At 34.4% G+C, this 17,620-nt stretch overlaps 1 protein-coding gene across 1 annotated transcript in view; it reads right to left on the bottom strand.

The window, feature by feature from the left end:
* The window catches only part of LOC150108218 (dnaJ homolog subfamily C member 7-like), a 170,303-nt gene extending 160,383 nt beyond the window's left edge, over positions 1 to 9,920 (bottom strand). Inside the window, exon 1 of the mRNA XM_090390657.1 lies at positions 9,806 to 9,920. Coding sequence (XP_090246783.1) covers positions 9,806 to 9,906 — 101 coding nt within the window. The 5' untranslated portion in view covers positions 9,907 to 9,920. The remainder of the gene's footprint in view (positions 1 to 9,805) is intronic.
* Positions 9,921 to 17,620: the final 7,700 nt, after the last annotated feature.

Genomic DNA, 17,620 nt, shown 5'->3' with positions numbered 1-17,620 from the left:
GCTAATAATAATAATGGTAACCACCTGCTAGATTACTGTTGAAGACAAAGAGTCATCTCATTACTAACATCATAACTGTTGTTAGTAATATCTTCATATTGATTCAGGAGAGAAGGGTATACAGGGGATCTGAAAACGATCATTTAGTTTCAAGCAGGATAAAAATGAATATCGTATTGTAAAGAAAAATATGTCAGAAAGTTGTAAAGAGAATCAAAGCTGGAGTGAACTATAAACTCAAATATTGGTGAAGATAAAGTGAAAAATTCAGGTATAAAGACAAGAGTGTGTGTGTAACTGCCACTGTTTATCCATATGGATCATATTATATAGGAAATATGACAATCTGATATCAAAGTTAGAGATATTAAACTCAGCTCTTTACTTTATGGAGGTGATATTATTATATTCCTAAACTACTGTATGGTATGCAGTATGATTCATATAAATTGCTGAGGAAAAAAAGGGCTAACTCACCTTTAACTGAAAAGTCCTGATAAAGGTTCCTCAAGTCCTAGACAGGATTTGAACTTAGTCTTTCCCAAAGGCATTGTCAAAACTGACAGAGCTAGAGAAGACGCTTATAAGAGTGCACATATATTATTATTATACGGCATCTCCAGTCCAGAGACTCATTGGGGAGACCCAAACTACTAAATATACACACACAAACCTATCATACCTCTCCTTAAACTCATTCACTTCAGAAAACTCAACTAATTCTGGCAATCCACCCATTCACCACTCTCCATGCAGAAAATCTGGTCCACACACCCCTATTAACTACTCTCTTACACAATTTCCACAAATGGCTCATAGTTCTCTAGTCATATATTGAAAAGTTTCCTTTGCATTAATTTTATAAATCCTCTTTAATATCTTAAAAGTTCCTATCATGTCCCCTCTTTTCTGCCTATCAACTAGTTTTTGTAATCACAAACCCTCAATCTATCTGCAAAGGGAGCATTCCGCAGACCTGTCACCAGCTTAGTCACTTGTCTCTGAATCTTCTCTACCACCTCCTTGTCCCCACAAAGCCCAGGAGACCAAATCTGTATACAGTGAAGATGTGACCAAATCATAGCCTTATAAAGAGGGACAATAACTTCCTTATCTTTACTTGTTAGTGTGTTTTCAACATCCAAATAATCCTTTGAGGTATTTTACGACCTTTGACAATATCCCCTCTGAACTTCAACTCTATCTACCATCATCCTCTAGCCTCATCAACTTCCTGCAATCCAGTATCATCAATATGATACACCATATACAGCCTTTTCAACCTGAAGTGCATAACCTTACAGTTTGCAACATTAAATTGACAATCATTATCCTTTGCCCACAATGTCAATTTATTTAAATCATCCTGAAAGATAGCTACATCACCTTTATCAACTACTGCTCTCCTCAGTTTGCATTATCAGCAAGCAACTGAATATTCCCTCTTAAATCTTTCCTTATGTCATTAATATACAAATTAAAGAGTAGTGGCCCTAATACAGAACATTGAGGTGCTACACTAGTCATATTCATTCTCCTAGATTCCACTCCACCATACACTACTCTCTGGTGTCTGTCAGTCATCCCCCCCCCATCCATGCTACTAGCTTCATATTTATTCCCATTTGTAATAGTATTCCATGTGGTATTCTGTGGTATCAAATGCCTTTGCAAAGTCCAGTAGTATCATGGGGTAGCCATTTCCTTTATCCAATTCTGCTATCACTTTATTATAAAATGTAAATAAATTACTAAGACAAGACCTATTCTTTACAAAGTCGTGCTGCCCACTGCATCACATCACTATCCACCCAAGGTTAAGTAATGAAGAAAATAGTTCAGGCGCAAACTTGTTTACTTACACTTGGATAAAGGATTAAACCATGTATATAATTTCTTGGTAACCAAGTGGAAAAACTACTAACAACTATCTCTAATCCAGAGTATTTTAATAATAAGGTATGCACCTTTTGGCAACTTGTATATGAAAATATGACTTCTGCATTGCTTCAACCTCGGTAACACCTCTGGGTCAGGCTCCCACTGATGAGACCAAGTATTGAAAGAGAATTTCTGCTCTCTTAAGGTTTCTTCAGAGTCTAGCCTCCTGGTGAGAGGAGGGGAGGGGCGCTGCCTTGAGAGAGCATTTGAGTCTCCTGGGGTTGGTGTTTCCAGCATGGCTTCTATTGGGGTGGTGTTGGTGAATGCTTTTCCCTGCAATATGAGAGGTTTTTCTCAGTGGTAGAGTGAGTCTGTTACTGAAGAGAGCCACTGCTGAGTTAAAAGATCCTTCAGGTCACTAACTGTTGGGCGATCTGAGGGATTGTACGAGTTTTTGGAGAGGTAGCCCATACATTTACAAGCGCAATGAAGGTCGAAACTGGTCTGGGTAGTGACCCTTCCCAAAATGCATAGCATTATACATACCTGTAATGATATGTGCTTTGCAAAATGGGATACTAAGGCAAGTGATGTGAAGTTATAAGTTTCTATATACAAGTTGCCCCAGTCCTGAAAACAGTTCAGGTGCAAACTTGTTTGCTTACACTTGGATAAAGGATTAAACCAAGTATATAATTTCTTGGCATCTTTAATTTATAGTATAACCAAGTGGAAAAACTACCAAAAACTATTCTCATTTTGTCCTGTGAAAGGCACAATATAAATGCATTATTTCAATCCTTACCATCAATTCATCATCCAGTGCTTTGATGCTCATTTACTACTTTTGTTTGCCAGATATAATAAAAATACTTTTGTTTTATGACCAAGAGAAATGTAATATAATACAAGGTGTCCCAAAAAAATGTATACACACTTCAACAGCTAATAACTCACTTAATTTTCATTATTTTGCAAGTTTAAAAGATTTGAAATAATGGCTGAAACCAGACTAAGCTTTGAGGAAAGAAAATTTATCCTAAAATACTACTGGAAGTATGAAAACATAGTGGAAGTGCAAAGACAGTTTAGAAGAGAATTTCAATGAGATCCACCTATGAGACTTACTATCACTTGAATTAGATATAAATTTGAAGAAGATGGAACTGTTCAAAATGTCCATAAGCAACGTTCAGGAAGACCACGAACAGCTACGAGGCCAACAACAGAAGAAAGGTTGGAAATGTATCGTCAAAGTTCAAGAAAATCTGTGCGACAAGCATCTCGTGAGATAGGAGTATCAAAATCAAGTGTCCATTACATGTTACAAGAGCAGTCATTGGAAAAGTTATGTTCCAAGAAGAGTACACGCCCTCAACGAAGATGATCTGGATAGAGAATGCAGTTTTGTGAGTGGTACTTGGAAAAATGTGAAGAGGACACACAATTTCCAAGACGAATTGTGTGGAGTGATGAGGCCACATTTAAATTAAATGGGTCAATTAACCGGCACAATTGCATTTACTGGGCACCTGAGAATATGCATATAATGGAGGAACATCATGTAAATTTTCCAGGAATGACAGTGTTGTGCAACTTATCAGCACATGGATTAATTGGACCATTCTTTTTCGATGGTACTGTAACTGGTGCCAATTACTTGAACTTGCTGCATGAAGCTGTCATGCCACATATTCAAGAGGACTTTTATTTTCAACAAGATGGGGCATCCTCACACTACCATCGAGATGTGAGGGCCTATCTTGAGACTCTACCCAACAGATGGATTGGAAGAAGAGGTTCTGTAGAATACCCCCCCCCCCCGTGTTCACCAGACCTCACGTCAATGGACCTTGTTATGGAGATTTATCAAGGATAAAGTTTGCACTTCAAAACTAGCAACAGTCGATTACTTGAAAGCAGCAGTCGAAAGATAATGCACCCAGCTATATGATGAAATGATTCTCAGTGCTTGCAATTCCATTGCTGCACATTATCAGCGGTGCCTGGACCAGGACAGTCATCAGTTTGAATACAGATGTTGAGGGATGAAAAGTACATTTATGTAGTGTACTTTACAATGTGAAAGTTAACTGTATTATAATAAATACCAACTTTATGATCATTCAAAGTGTGGATACATTTTTTTAAAACACCCTGTATTTCCATGTGTCCCATGGCAACAACAGGTTCTGCTCATAGTAATGATGCATGTATGAACAATACCAGAGGAATAAAATAAATTTATTACAGGCAGTCCATGACATATGAATGGGGTTCCATTCTGACAATCCTGTCCTAAGTTGAAAATCACTATATAGACCATAAGGATATGCCAAAAATTTACCTATCTGAATGCTAAAAGTGGTAGGTTTGGTTTGTTATATTTTTAACTAGTTTTACTCTGTTTGTATTGAAGTAATACAATGTACAAATTATAACAAAATTTCTGTATATGGTATTGTAATAAATATCAAAACACAAGTGTACAGTTCTCTGCACTTATCAGTAAAATAATTGTTTTGAAACATATAGAGAACGAGTAATTTTGCAAACCTTCTACTTTATTAATTTGACAATTCATCAGAAGAGACATGGAGGCTAGATAATCAACAAAAAATTTCTTTATATTCAAGAATTACAACAAAGCATTCTGAGGATTGTTTTCACTAGATGCATAACTTGTAGATGGTCTTCAGGAGATGAGGTGACAGGAGTGGGATTCTCCAAAAATTTGTATATTATGCCCAACTTAGCCTGCATAAGTTTTCTTATCTGCATAAATTTCTCTGTACTAAGGAACTGCCACTTGCATCAGTCTGCCTACTTTACTAAATCTTTCCATGTTGGGATCCATTTTCTCAAACAACTTAACTGCCTTTTTAAGAAAGACAAATGTCTCTGCCAACATGTTCACTGTAAACTTTATTTTGGAGTGTGTGTGTGTGGGGGGGGAAGGGTACATATACTATGTTGCCAAAAGTGTTTCCACACCTGAATAGCTCTACATTGCCTCACCCGTATGACACAGATACCCACAATAAGCATAGCCATGCGGGCATCAGCAGTGTAGACATTCTTTACCAGAATAAGTGAACAAAAAGAGCTGAGTCCGTTCTAATGGTATGATACTTGGAGTTCCAAATTTGGTCATTTGCTCCGAAAGATTTCTGCCACATTGCACATGCCCCAGTCTACCATCAGTGAGGTAATCATGAAGTGGAAACATGATGGAACAACCAAAGCCCTTAAGCCCTTCCATGAACTGGTAGGCCCAAAAAACAGACAAATCAGGACCACTTGACTCAGGAAATCGTGAGTAGACTTTGCATGAGCTCTAGAACAGATGGCAGTGACAGAACTATTCGCTGGGAGGTGTTTGCCCTTGGGTTTCATGATCGTGCTGCAGCTAACAAGCTGCACCATTCCAGATGATGCCAATGCCTGGCATCATCTGGAATGGTGCAAACAACACCGTGACTGGACTGTGGATCAATAGAAGAGGATCCTCTGGAGCAATGAATCATGGTACAATCTAGCAATCTGATGGATGTGTCTGGACCTGGTGAATGATATTTATAGGAATGTCTTGTAATGATTGAAATCTGAAGGTAGTAACAAATGATCTGGGACTGTTTTTCCTGGTTTGGACTGAACCCATTGGTTTCCATGTCCAGATCTTTAAACCTTATTGCCCCACTGTGACATTCTGGAATAGGTCCCTTTCTGTATCAGCAGCATGATAATGAATCTATTTAAAAAGCAAGGTTACTCCATCTCTTCAAACCCTAGTTCCGTGGTTTGAAGAGATGGAGTTGGAAGAACTAAGCTGGCTAGTCCAAAGCCCTGACCTCAACCCAACTGAACATCTTTCGATCTTTCGGATGAGCTGGAGCAAAGGTTGAGCGGCAGACCTACTTGTCCAATTAATACTCATCAGCTGTTCGGCATACTACAAGAGGAATGAAAATAAATTCCAGCAGTAGTTTACCAGAACTTAGTGGAGGACCTACCCTGAAGGGGTAGGTCCTCCACTAAGTTCTGGCTGTAACAACAGTGAAAGGAGGCCCAACCTTGTATTGACAGCAATGCTGTAGTAGCCACAGGAAGTACAAATGGTTGCTGTCTGGACACTTTTGCAACAACATAGTGTACGATGCTGTTTCTGGTAGAAAAGGAGATGATTTGCCTTACTTATCTATGCAGGAGTTAGAAAAGAATGAGGCCAGGAAGTTAGGTTTATCTTTAAGTACTGTAACAGTGCTGCCATCTGGATGTGAAAGAGAGAGAGAGAGAGAAGTGGAAGCACAGGTGAGTAGAAGTTGTGTGTTGAATGGCATTTTCATGAAACCAGAAGACACAACTGCCATTTCAACAGGAGGCAAGTTTCCTGCTGTTGGTCCTTTTGAAGTAAGATTTGGATTTGCCAATGATTTCTTTGCTCTTACTATGTGCTTCAGCATAGGATGAGTATGAAGCTGGAGTTATTTTTGACAGTCACCTATAGTCTTAATTTATTTTCCTTTAACTTCTTTATTTATTCAAAACATTTATGCCACAGAAAAATAAATATTATTTATTAATCACAAATTTAATTTCACATATTGTAAAACATCATCAGTATGAACTGAAGAACAATAATGGAAATTTAAATACAACAAAAGAAAAACATGTTGCAATAGAATCCTTCTGAATATGCAGTTACAGTTAAGATAAAACACTACTGGGATGTGTGCATGTAGAAAAAAAAATATTACAACTGAGAATAATTTCCAATGGAGCAAGGCTTCAGCACTTTCTTTAAATAAATATTCAAATTTATAAGTCTTTTATATTTATGTGACTTCCACTCACAAAAGGTTTTTAGTAAACCTATAGTACTTTCATACTTTGGGTGGACTAAGAATGTTTTATATCTATTTTTATTAATTATATATATATTTTTAGTATTATTTATTTATTTTTTTACATAGTCCAGTAACCCTGCTCTACAGATCAAACATGGAGCTTTTTTCAAGCCACTTCAGGCCTCCAATAAAACAGGGAAATGGTCTCACACCAGGCAAAGAAATTATGTAATACTTAAAACTAAGTAAATTTATACATAAATTTGGTATCAATTCAAGTGGATTCCATGATAAGTTGTAGATGAATCTGGTGTTAAGAATATTTATTGACTAATCTTTCCATTTTATCAAAATAAGACACTGCAAGAAGATGAAACTTTGTCACTACTGCTGCTCCCTGGTGTTTACCATGTTTTTTGAAGAAGGTAAGAAATTGGGGATTTAGAGAATGGATTTGAAGGTGCATCTCTTCAAAATACTTTGCTTACATTCAGAAATGCATTTAAAGAATAGGAGTTATACAGATTTCTTTCCTTGGAGGATGTTGAAGGAACTTGTCAATGATTTTATATGTAATTCATAGTTTATAAATGCTTAGAGAAGATGGTTTGAGCTTCCAATTCCTGTTGAGATACTTTGGAGAAGCCAATTTTATGTGCTCTAGATACTAAGTATTTTAAAAATTCCATATTATGAGATGGATGGTGTGAAGATGAAATACTAATACAGCAACCTGTAAAAGTTGATTTATGGTAGACAGAAGCTGAAAGCAATCCAACAGATTCTCATTTGATGTGTACATTAAAAAATAATAATAAAATAAAATTCCTCTTGATGATTCTTAGTTTGAAGTAAATTTGATTGAAGGATGTAAATTATTAAGAAATGGAGCTCTGATTCAGTGACTTTTCAAATAGCAAAATCTTTAAGGTTGAAAGTTAAATTGTTTCTTCAAAGTATTCCATATAAAAATTAGTCAGGAAAGTCCATTACAATTCCTTCAACTTGTTTGTAAAGTTTATCTTTCCAGGTGAAATATCCAGAAGTAATCAAAATGAATAAGTCTATACTGTCAGATGGAAATTCTTGGAATAAAAATTCTGATGTAAAAGAGATACAATGTTGAAATTCACCATAGCATCTGAAGCTTCAGATTTCATGTCATATTTTTGAGTAAAATTCTGGATAATTTTTTATTGAAGAAACATAGTGACTGATCAGAGAATGAACAAGGACAGGAAAAAATTAGAAGGTAAGATTGCACATGGAATCAATCAACAAAACATTTAGGACTGTGATTATTTTAATACAGTTTAAGTATGTCATAGATACCATGAGGCCTTGCATTAGATGTTTTGAGTTTTTTTGTTTTAACAGTTGCATGATGGATGTGGTCTTATCTAATAATTTGTTTAGTTTAATTAGCTAACTTTCGGTAGGATTCCTATTAATCAGTGTGTGTGTGTGTATATCAATCTTGTAGAAGCAACTTTATTTTCTGATCATAAGCTTTAGAATTGTTCAAAACAACACTGCTGATGTTGAGTTTTATAAACTTCAATGCATCAATTCTGAAGATGGAAAATTGAGTTCAGGAGGCATGACACTCTAAATAACTTTTGACTTTTAAAATGAAATCTATAGGTCTCATCGCTTAGTTACTTAATGATAACGTTATCTACGAAAAATAAAGAAAAACTACTACAGAAAATGGAACTACCATTCCATAAATGTTAATTTATAAAAAATAAGCTTTCTGACACAGAAAGGACACAAGTCGTTATGCTGAAACCTGCCTGTGCCAAATACATGCAATGCACAGACCAATGTGAACATTCTGAAGAGAATGGATAATAAAAGATTACCAACACAAGTACTCAAAGCAAAAATTGCATGAAAAAATACTGAGTACAGGTCAATTCAATTCAGTCATGAAATACTAATTCTAGATTATAATACCTTACACTCCTTGATGGTAAGTAGCATAAAATGATGACAACTATTTCACAATGAAAAATAATTTTAAATTAACACAAACAAACTAGGCACTATCCATACAATTTAATAGCAAGACATGTATGTATGCAGATTCTGAAACCTCTTTTTGAGTGATAATAATAATAATAATAATAATAATAATAAAAGTCTCAATCACACTAACACTGGTTACTTTTCATGCATTATGGAAAAGTCAGTTTGATATCTGGACAAGGAAGGTGAAGTTATAACCTCTACCCCCCCCCCCCCACACACACAACACCCACACTTCTAAAACTGCTATGAAGTAATGGAAGAGAGGTTACTAACATTTTGGAAGAGCTGCAGAAGGTAGTCCGTAGTGGAAACTGGGGGGGAGGGGGAATGCTGTAACGCTATTTCCAATATGTTTTCAGTTGTGCTTTCTTTCTTTTGCAATCACTGGCTTCAGCCCGACGCGAAATTTCAGTAGTATTTTACTTACTGTGTAAACGATCAATGGGTCTAATATGTGGCAGCTGCTGTTGTAATTAAAAGTTGAACCCACTTTGCATACCTTCCATGTGAAATGAGTTCCCTATTTGCATAATTTAAATTTTTTATCCATTTTTTTAAAATCATATACAAATGAGTGACATAACGGGAAATGGTAATTTCTGTTGTTTAGACCCCACGTTACGTGAGCATTAAATGATAAATCATATTTGGATCCAGAATAGCATCCGATTTTCTAATTACAGGACTAATTCCACCTTCACGTAAATGACGGTAACATTTACCTATTGTTTCTTAAGTTGCAAAAAAATATTTGTACAACACAAAAGTTAGGGAACAGAAACGGATTAGTATTAGTTGACGGGGGAGAAATCCCTCTTCACCAGTAGGCAGAATTACCAAGAAAAGTAACAAAAAAAAAAAAACAAAAAAAAAAAAGAATTGCTGAGGTCAACAAATGATTAACAATTGGTTACATAAAAGAACATTTACCTTTAATGTTTTGGCATTGTGCCACAATAAATGTACAAGCGACACATAATCAAATTTCATCATCACACAAAAAGAAAACGACTAAAATACTAAAACTATGCATAATTACTTACTGTTTTGAAGATTTAGATGGTGTATTTAAAATTTCTTTTACGATATCTATGTTATCATCCTCAACACACATTTCAGACAAGCACGTATCAGTCGCCGCCATATTCACTAAGCAATTGAAAGCACCTGTACACAATAAAAATGAAATGGTGGTTTTGAATATACCATAGCAAACGCCCAAACGCGCCAAGTAATTGAACTGTAAATGACATTTCTCTAACAGTGAGTTTTTATTATTTATTTTTTAATTTTATTTTCCACTAGGAGACTTGTGTCTGTACATTAAAAAAAAAAAACATACTGCTGCAAACATTGGCGCACCCAGGGAGGGGGCCAAGGGCTCTGGCTCCCCCCAAAAGAAAAAGGGGGAAAAAATTTTTTTCCAAAAATCTTTTCCTAATGAAATTTATTATTATTATTTTTTTTATTTCTGTTGTGTCATGTCTTCTATTTCTATACTACTGTATTTATGAATTAGCGGTCGCTTAAGGTGGGAATACCCTCTGGCTCTCGGGAAACACGGCTGTTGTGAACGCAAAGCAAACGAAGTAGTGCTCGGGAAATACTTTGTTTGCCCGAGCCGGTCCAGAGATCACCAGTATCATGTATTGGCGATTACTGCAGACGCTTAGTCATAGGTCGCATGCAATGCGTAGTGTGTATTCTGAAATCGTTTACTCATCTCTGCTCCCCCCCCCCTCCCCAAGATTAAGTTCTGAGTACTCGGCCTCCTCCAAGATTAAGTTATGAGTACTCGGCCTCCTCCAAGATTAAGTTATGAGTACTCGGTCCCCTCCAAGATTAAATCCTGAGTGTGCCACTGGCTGCGAATATCCTCAATATCGAGATTTCAGACATTTGGCCCACGAGCACCAAAGACGATACTTAGCCGAAACCGCTCACACTCCATAACTTCCACTTTTAATCTTTATTTATTATATTTTATCTTTCTCCTTTTTCTACAAAATTTTTGTAGTTCATCCTTAATATAAGACCATTAGGAAATTGCTATATGTACAATACTAATTAGCGCACTTTTAATTTCCGCATTCTTAGTTCCTACATATCTTTATCTCCATATATTCCCCCCCCCGCCTTATTTTTTTGGAAAAAAAAAAGCCCTAATGTATTTATCCAAACGACAGTCCTAAATGGCAATACTCTTTCACCCAGAGTTCATTCTAAAGTTCAGTTACATAATTTCTATCTTCTACAAAAGTATATGATTCATTCCATATTTTTCGTTTATGCCTTTAAAATACCATTAAGGTTTTAACTAAATTGGAGTGCAGAGCCAGTGACAAAATCACGCATGTGATATTGTTCGCTGCAGCATGTACGAAATGTCAGCACCACGCAGAACGTAAATCAATGAAAGGAGAATGAAACTGGAGAGCCGTTTAGCGTAACTGTTTCGGGATCAAATGCCAGAAGACAGGAAAGTAAGAAAATAATAGCGGTGAGTTGAAAGACAAAATGTGGAAAACTGAAACTGCCAAGGTCACAAGTAGTATGATGACTGCAAGAATGAAATTGGAAAATGAAGAGAATGACCAGATGGAAATGACGGTGCACTTGTATGGAGTTATCCACAGAACATTTAGGTGAATACTATCCTTGATCCCATGGTAACAGCTGCCGAATGAAAAATATATCAGCGATACATGGGGATTTTTGAAAGAGCACTTAAATAAGGCGGCATCTGAATGTATACTTACTGTTTGAAGAATAAATAGGATGAAAGTGAAATGAATTATTATTCATTATTATTTAATAATGAATAATAAAGAAGAGATCCATAATATGAAGATCATGTGGAAGGAATATAATGAGAGCAGTTGTGAAATATATAAAGTGGAGGATAGTAAAGTAACGAGTATTGCGTTGAAAACTAAATCGGAGTATGAAAAGAAAATCAGCTATTCAAACTAAAGGCAATCCAAAAGAATTTTCTTTATTCCCAAAATAATAAATCATAATGAGAGGAATAAATCAAAAAAGGACACCAAATTGGAAACTACGTTTAGAATCCAAAATAGATGTTAGCAATTGAAAGAATTTAAACTGGAAAAGAACAAAGCGATATAATCTTGAAACAAAATTGATAACTGAAGTATCAGAAGAATTAAAGCAGAAATTGTGGATACAGCAAAAAAAAAAAAAAAGATCATTCGTTATGAAAGCAGAATAAACCAATATAGACAAAACATGCAGTGTAGAATAAATCCGCATCAGTTTTATCAAAATAATGATAGGAAATTTGAACACAATGTTGAACACCTAAACACAGAAGAAGAACTCAATTTCTGGAAGTAGTTCTAGGATAATAAAAAAAAATATATATAAAAATCCTAAGTGGATAAAATCTATCGGAAAACAAATTCAACAACACTCGAATAAAAGACCTTGAGATGACACAGAAATGAGCCAAGGGGAAGAAAATAAAATTAAGAACTGGAGTACAATAAGAAAGAATCTTCTGGATTTTGGCTTGAAATACATGCCCATTACTCATGCTTCATTAGCTAAACAATTTAATAACCTATTGCAAAAAGGGTCCAATGAAGAGTGAATGACTACAGAAAAAAAAGGACAGTTCTGAGTTTCAAAACAAAGAAAAAGGACCAGATGAAAAGAATTAGTGCACAATAACGTGACTGCCAACAATATTTAAGTTACTGACTAGACTTTTAACAACTTCTTCTTCCTAACATGGAATTTAGGCCAAGTGGCCTGTTCCAGTCTCATGCCATCTCTTTCTTGGTCTTCTGATTCTTCTTTTTCCGCTTATTTTGTATCTGTATAATATTTTTGGAAGTCTGCTGTTGTCCATTCGATTTAAATGTTGTAGCCATTTTTGTTTATACTGTCTTATGTAGTAATTAATTGATTTTATTTTCAGGGATTGTAAGATTTCTTCATTTGTTTTGTGGTCCGACTTGGTATATCCAGATGTTTTTCTGAGAAACTTTATTTCTGCTCTTTGAATTCGTTTTTCATCTTTTTTTTTCATGGTCCATGTTTCGCTTCTGTATAGTAGAGTTGGTTTTGACAAGACATTATATAGTCTGATTTTAGTGTGTTTTTGTACTAGGGATGGCTTAAATATATTATTTATTATGCCATTTACTTTGACAAAGTTTGATATTTTAGTGTCTATCTGTCTTTTTCTTCTTCGTATGATAGATCACATCCCAAGTATCTGAAAGTTTTTACTTGTTCTAGTGTTTTCTAGATAGTGTTATCTATCACTATTTTACTTCTTATTAGGTTTTCTCCTTTGAATGCCATTATTTTTGTTTTTTATTTAGATATTGTCATATTATATTGCTTTGAGATATCATTTAATGATCTTTGTAAGTCATCTTCTGATGTAGCTAATACTATTTGATCATCTTCAAATACTAGTGTATCTATCTTCATTTGCGGGGTCATTTGTATACCAAATGGGTGTATGCTGTTTCCTGATTGTTAATATTTCATTTATATATATATATATATTGAAGAGCAGAGGCTAAGGGTACATCCTTGTCATACTCCTCTTGATATATCTTTCCATTCTGAGATGTGTTCTAATTTAACTGCTATTTTATTTCCTATATATATTTCTTGGATAGATTATAAAAGTTGGTTTGGTATGTTTAAATCGGTTAATATTTTAAACAATTTTTGTCTACTAATTTTGTCAAAGGCTTTTTCATAATCAATAAAGACCACGTGTGTTTCTATTTGAAATTCTCTTCTCTTATCTATTAATAATTTTAAAGTAAAAATTGGATCTATGCAGGATCAGCCTTTTCGGAAACCATTTTGTTCTTCTAGTAATTTGTCTTCTACAATGCTGCTTAGTTTCTCTTTTAATATTCCTGCATATATTTTATATACTGTATTCAGCAGGCTAAATCCCCTATAATTATGCAATTGTTTTTATTCCCTTTTTTATAGATTGGGATAACCAGTGCTTTTTTCCAAGAGTTAGGAGTTTTTCCGAACATCCAAAACCATATTAAAAAATTTCACAAGTCTTTCATTACATTTTTCACCTGCATTTTTGTATAGTTCTATATTTATATCGTCTTTTCCTGGTGTTTTCCTATTTTTCATCTTCGTTATTATATTTTTCAGTTCTAACATTGTGATATTTTCTATTAGGTCATTCTTCGTCTTATAAAATTTTATTTCATTGTTCTGATCTGTCCAGAGATTTTGGAAATAGGTCACCCATTTTTCTAAATCTATTGTTTGTATTTTTATCTTTTCTTTTATTTCTTTATTCATGTATTTTATTACTTCATAGATTTGGGGTTGTGGCTTAAATAAATCATTTTCTAGTTCTGTTACGAAATTGTTCAATCTTTCTCTATGTTTTTTCTTTACTTCTCGTTTTGCTTACTTCTCAATTTTTTTTTATTTCTTTGTTCCAGTCTCGTATTCCTCTTTTTCTAATTCACTTGTGCTTTATTCCTAAAGTTTCTGTTGCTGCTTTTGTGATAATTTGTTTCAAATTTTCCCATTCATCTTCTATGTCACTTGATTCATGCATGGTTTCTGTTTTTAAGTTTGTGCATTTTTGATATTGTTGTCTAACTTGAGGATCCTGTAATGAAGAAATTTTGTAGCTTGGCTGGTAAAAATTTTCATTTTTGAGAATTATCAGTATCAGCATTAACAAGAGAATTAACAATATCAGAATTTTTGATATTATTGTCTAACTTGAGGATCCTGTAATGAAGAAATTTTGTAGCTTGGCTGGTAAGAATTTTCAATTCTATGTGTTTTTAGCCACTTTGGTTTAACGAATTTTTGCTGATACCATATAATGATCAGAGTTTAATTCAAAGCCTCGATATGCTCTTACGTCTAAAATTAACTCCGCTAATATAAAATTTGTGATAACGTAGTCAATTACTGGTTTGTATCCTCTGGCTGACCAAGTATATTTATGTATTTCCTTGTGTTTAAACATTGAATTCATTATTCTCATATTATTATAAATGACAAAATCGCGCAATCTTCAGCCATTTTGATTACATGTATCTTCGCCAAATTTACCTATGTTTGTGTTGTATTTCTTGTTTCCTATTCTGACATTTAAATCTCCTGCTAGAAGTAAATAGTCAGTTTTATTTGTTTTACCTATGGCACTCTGTAATTCTTTATAAAATATATTACTGTTTTCTTCTTTTCCCTCTTCTGGTGCATTTGCAACAATTATTGTTATGTGGCATCTTAATGTCTTGAGTCTAATTTCTATTAGTCGTTCATTCAAATAGTTGTAATACACAATATTATAATATACAATATTCTTTAGGGATTTATGTATCATAATCATTATACCTGCTTTTGCTCTTTCTTCTTTTTTTATCCCACTGTAGATTTGTATATAGTTGTTTGTTTCTTTTGTACTTTTTTGTTTTTTCTTTGTTTCTGTTACTATACATATCTTTATGTTAGTTTGGTTTAGTTGTTTATGAAGTTCTTCTTTGTGTGCAATGCTTCTCACATTCCATGTTGCAATCTTCATTATGTGTTCCTTTTTCCAATTTCTTTTAGCGTTTCCTGGGTTGTGGTCTTTTCTCTGACAGTCCGTCCGACTTTTCTTTGCATGAAATTTGAAAGTATTTTCAATTTCCCCATGCCAGGTTACTAACCATTCGATGGGTAACTCCAGTGGTAGGGCTGCTACCTTATGCCGCTCGACAGGCAGATCTAACAGCATATACTCTGTTAGGGTGTTAAGGTTATACCGCCTATACTCGATCGCCAGTGCCTCGTTTGTATTTTAGAACAGGATGGACCACGGGAAGGTGAGGTTGACATTTGAGTGGAAGAGGATATGTGTGAATTCTTATGTGAATTTTGAGATTTGATGAACAAGAAAATTTCTTTTTACAGATGGAACATTCGAAAGGCTTTTCATTAGTATGAATTCTTATTGGTTTTTTAAGACTTCCTGAGAGAGAAAATTTCTTTTCGCAGATGGTACAATTATATGGTCTTTCATTAGTATGAATTTTCAAGTGTTCCTTAAGAATTGATGCCCATTTAAATTTCTTACCGCATACTGTACACTCGAATGGTTTTTCATTAGTATGAGATCTTAGGTGGATTTTTAGATGTCCTGATTGAGAAAAATTCTTTTCACAGATTGAACATATGAATGGTTTCTCATTAGTGTGAATTCTTATGTGCCTTTTGAATTCCTAGGTGCAGAAATTTCATTTGATACATTGTACAATCATGCGGTTTTTCATTAGAATGATTTCTCAAGTTCTCAAATGTATTTTAAGATGTGATGCTCTCTTAATTTCATACAGAAGATACTACACTCGAATGGTTTTTCATTTGTATCTTAAGTCTGTTCTAATCTCTCCTGATTTTGAAAATTTATTGTCACCGATAGTTTGCATAAAGTGGTATTCGTTAGCGTCAATTCTTTTATCCATTTGATGCCTTTCTAAATGAGAAAATTTCGTTCATTAGTAGTAAAGACGAAAATGTGTTTCATGATATTAAACTATTCTTTCTACAGATGACCTCTTGACAGAATTCTCATTACCGCATACTATTCTCTATTTCTTAAGTAGGTATTATTCAGAGTTGTGTTAGCTGTCCAGATTAAAATGTCTAATGACAAATAGCACACTCGATGGTTAATCCTGTTTAGGAATTTAAAAATGATCAGTGAAATTTACGTATTACGAAAATTTCTTATCAGTGATATCATATAGAAGAAGCGGTGCAGCTTATTTGATGAATTGTTAAGTGTGCTTTAAGATCTCCTGTTTCTTTGTAAAACTATCTTTCATCAGAAGATAAATTCTGATAATATCTTTCAAAAGTCCACACATTCATCATTTGTTAATACTTTGAAAATGAGTACAGTAGTCTCCATTTAGTTTCTCTTCAAAACATTTCTCTTCAATTAGTGTATCAGTTAATTTATTATCATCTTTCTGAATATTCTCTGTTTTCATCCCCTAAAATCAATTGTTTGCTGCCATTTTATATTTCGAAAACTGATAATTTCATCTGACTTCTTTACTAGAATTTCTAGGAGAATAATGGTCCCTCGTTTTTCTGATAAACCGGTGCATTTCCTGAATATTTTAGTTAGTTTGGGGAAAATTTTCTTTACTTCAGTATTCTTTTTATCATCGAGTTTTTTCCTCTTAAGTTACTATCCGCAGTGACTACTCTAATGAAAGTTACAAAAAGTGTTGATTATCCATAATATAACTGCAAATTAACAAGGAGCACAAAGTTCTCACATCTATTCACATTAGTGATTAATGGAAGTTGTTAAACTTCCATTAGTCAATATTTATCACAAAAATAGGAGTGATCAAAAAATCAACATGAACATTGAATTGGATTCCACCAGGGGCGAATATTCTGGGTGTGAGGTGCTCATCCACGAAATATCAGTATCACCGATATTATATTTTTGCATTTATACCCGTTCTAGACTCTCCCAATTGCTTGCAGACTTCGCGCGCGATTCCCAAAATTGAACACAATATATTGTACTAATGCTTCATTGTCCTCTTCACGAGGATAATAAAGTATTAGTGATTCATGAAGAGCCCGGGTGTGCTTTCAAAATGCATACAACTTTGAGCCATTCGAAAAGATGTAAAGAGGACGCAGCGTGTCAAATTCTTAGTGTTGTATCTAAATTATTTTTAAACCGCTGAGAAGGCGTGACTAGGTGAGCTTAAATTTTGAGGTCACTCAGCACCTAGAGGCTGTGCTTGGTTATTGTGTCAACCAATCCAATTGAATGTTGTCATGAGTTGAGAGATTACTATATCAGA

Source organism: Typopeltis vanoorti, chromosome 3 (assembly GCF_054136105.1).
Source record: "Typopeltis vanoorti isolate ZY-2024b chromosome 3, IOZ_Tvanoo_1.0, whole genome shotgun sequence".
Taxonomy (NCBI): Eukaryota; Metazoa; Arthropoda; class Arachnida; order Uropygi; family Thelyphonidae; genus Typopeltis; species Typopeltis vanoorti.
Note: the sequence above shows the minus strand (reverse complement) of the source record. Positions and strands in the feature narration are given on the sequence as shown.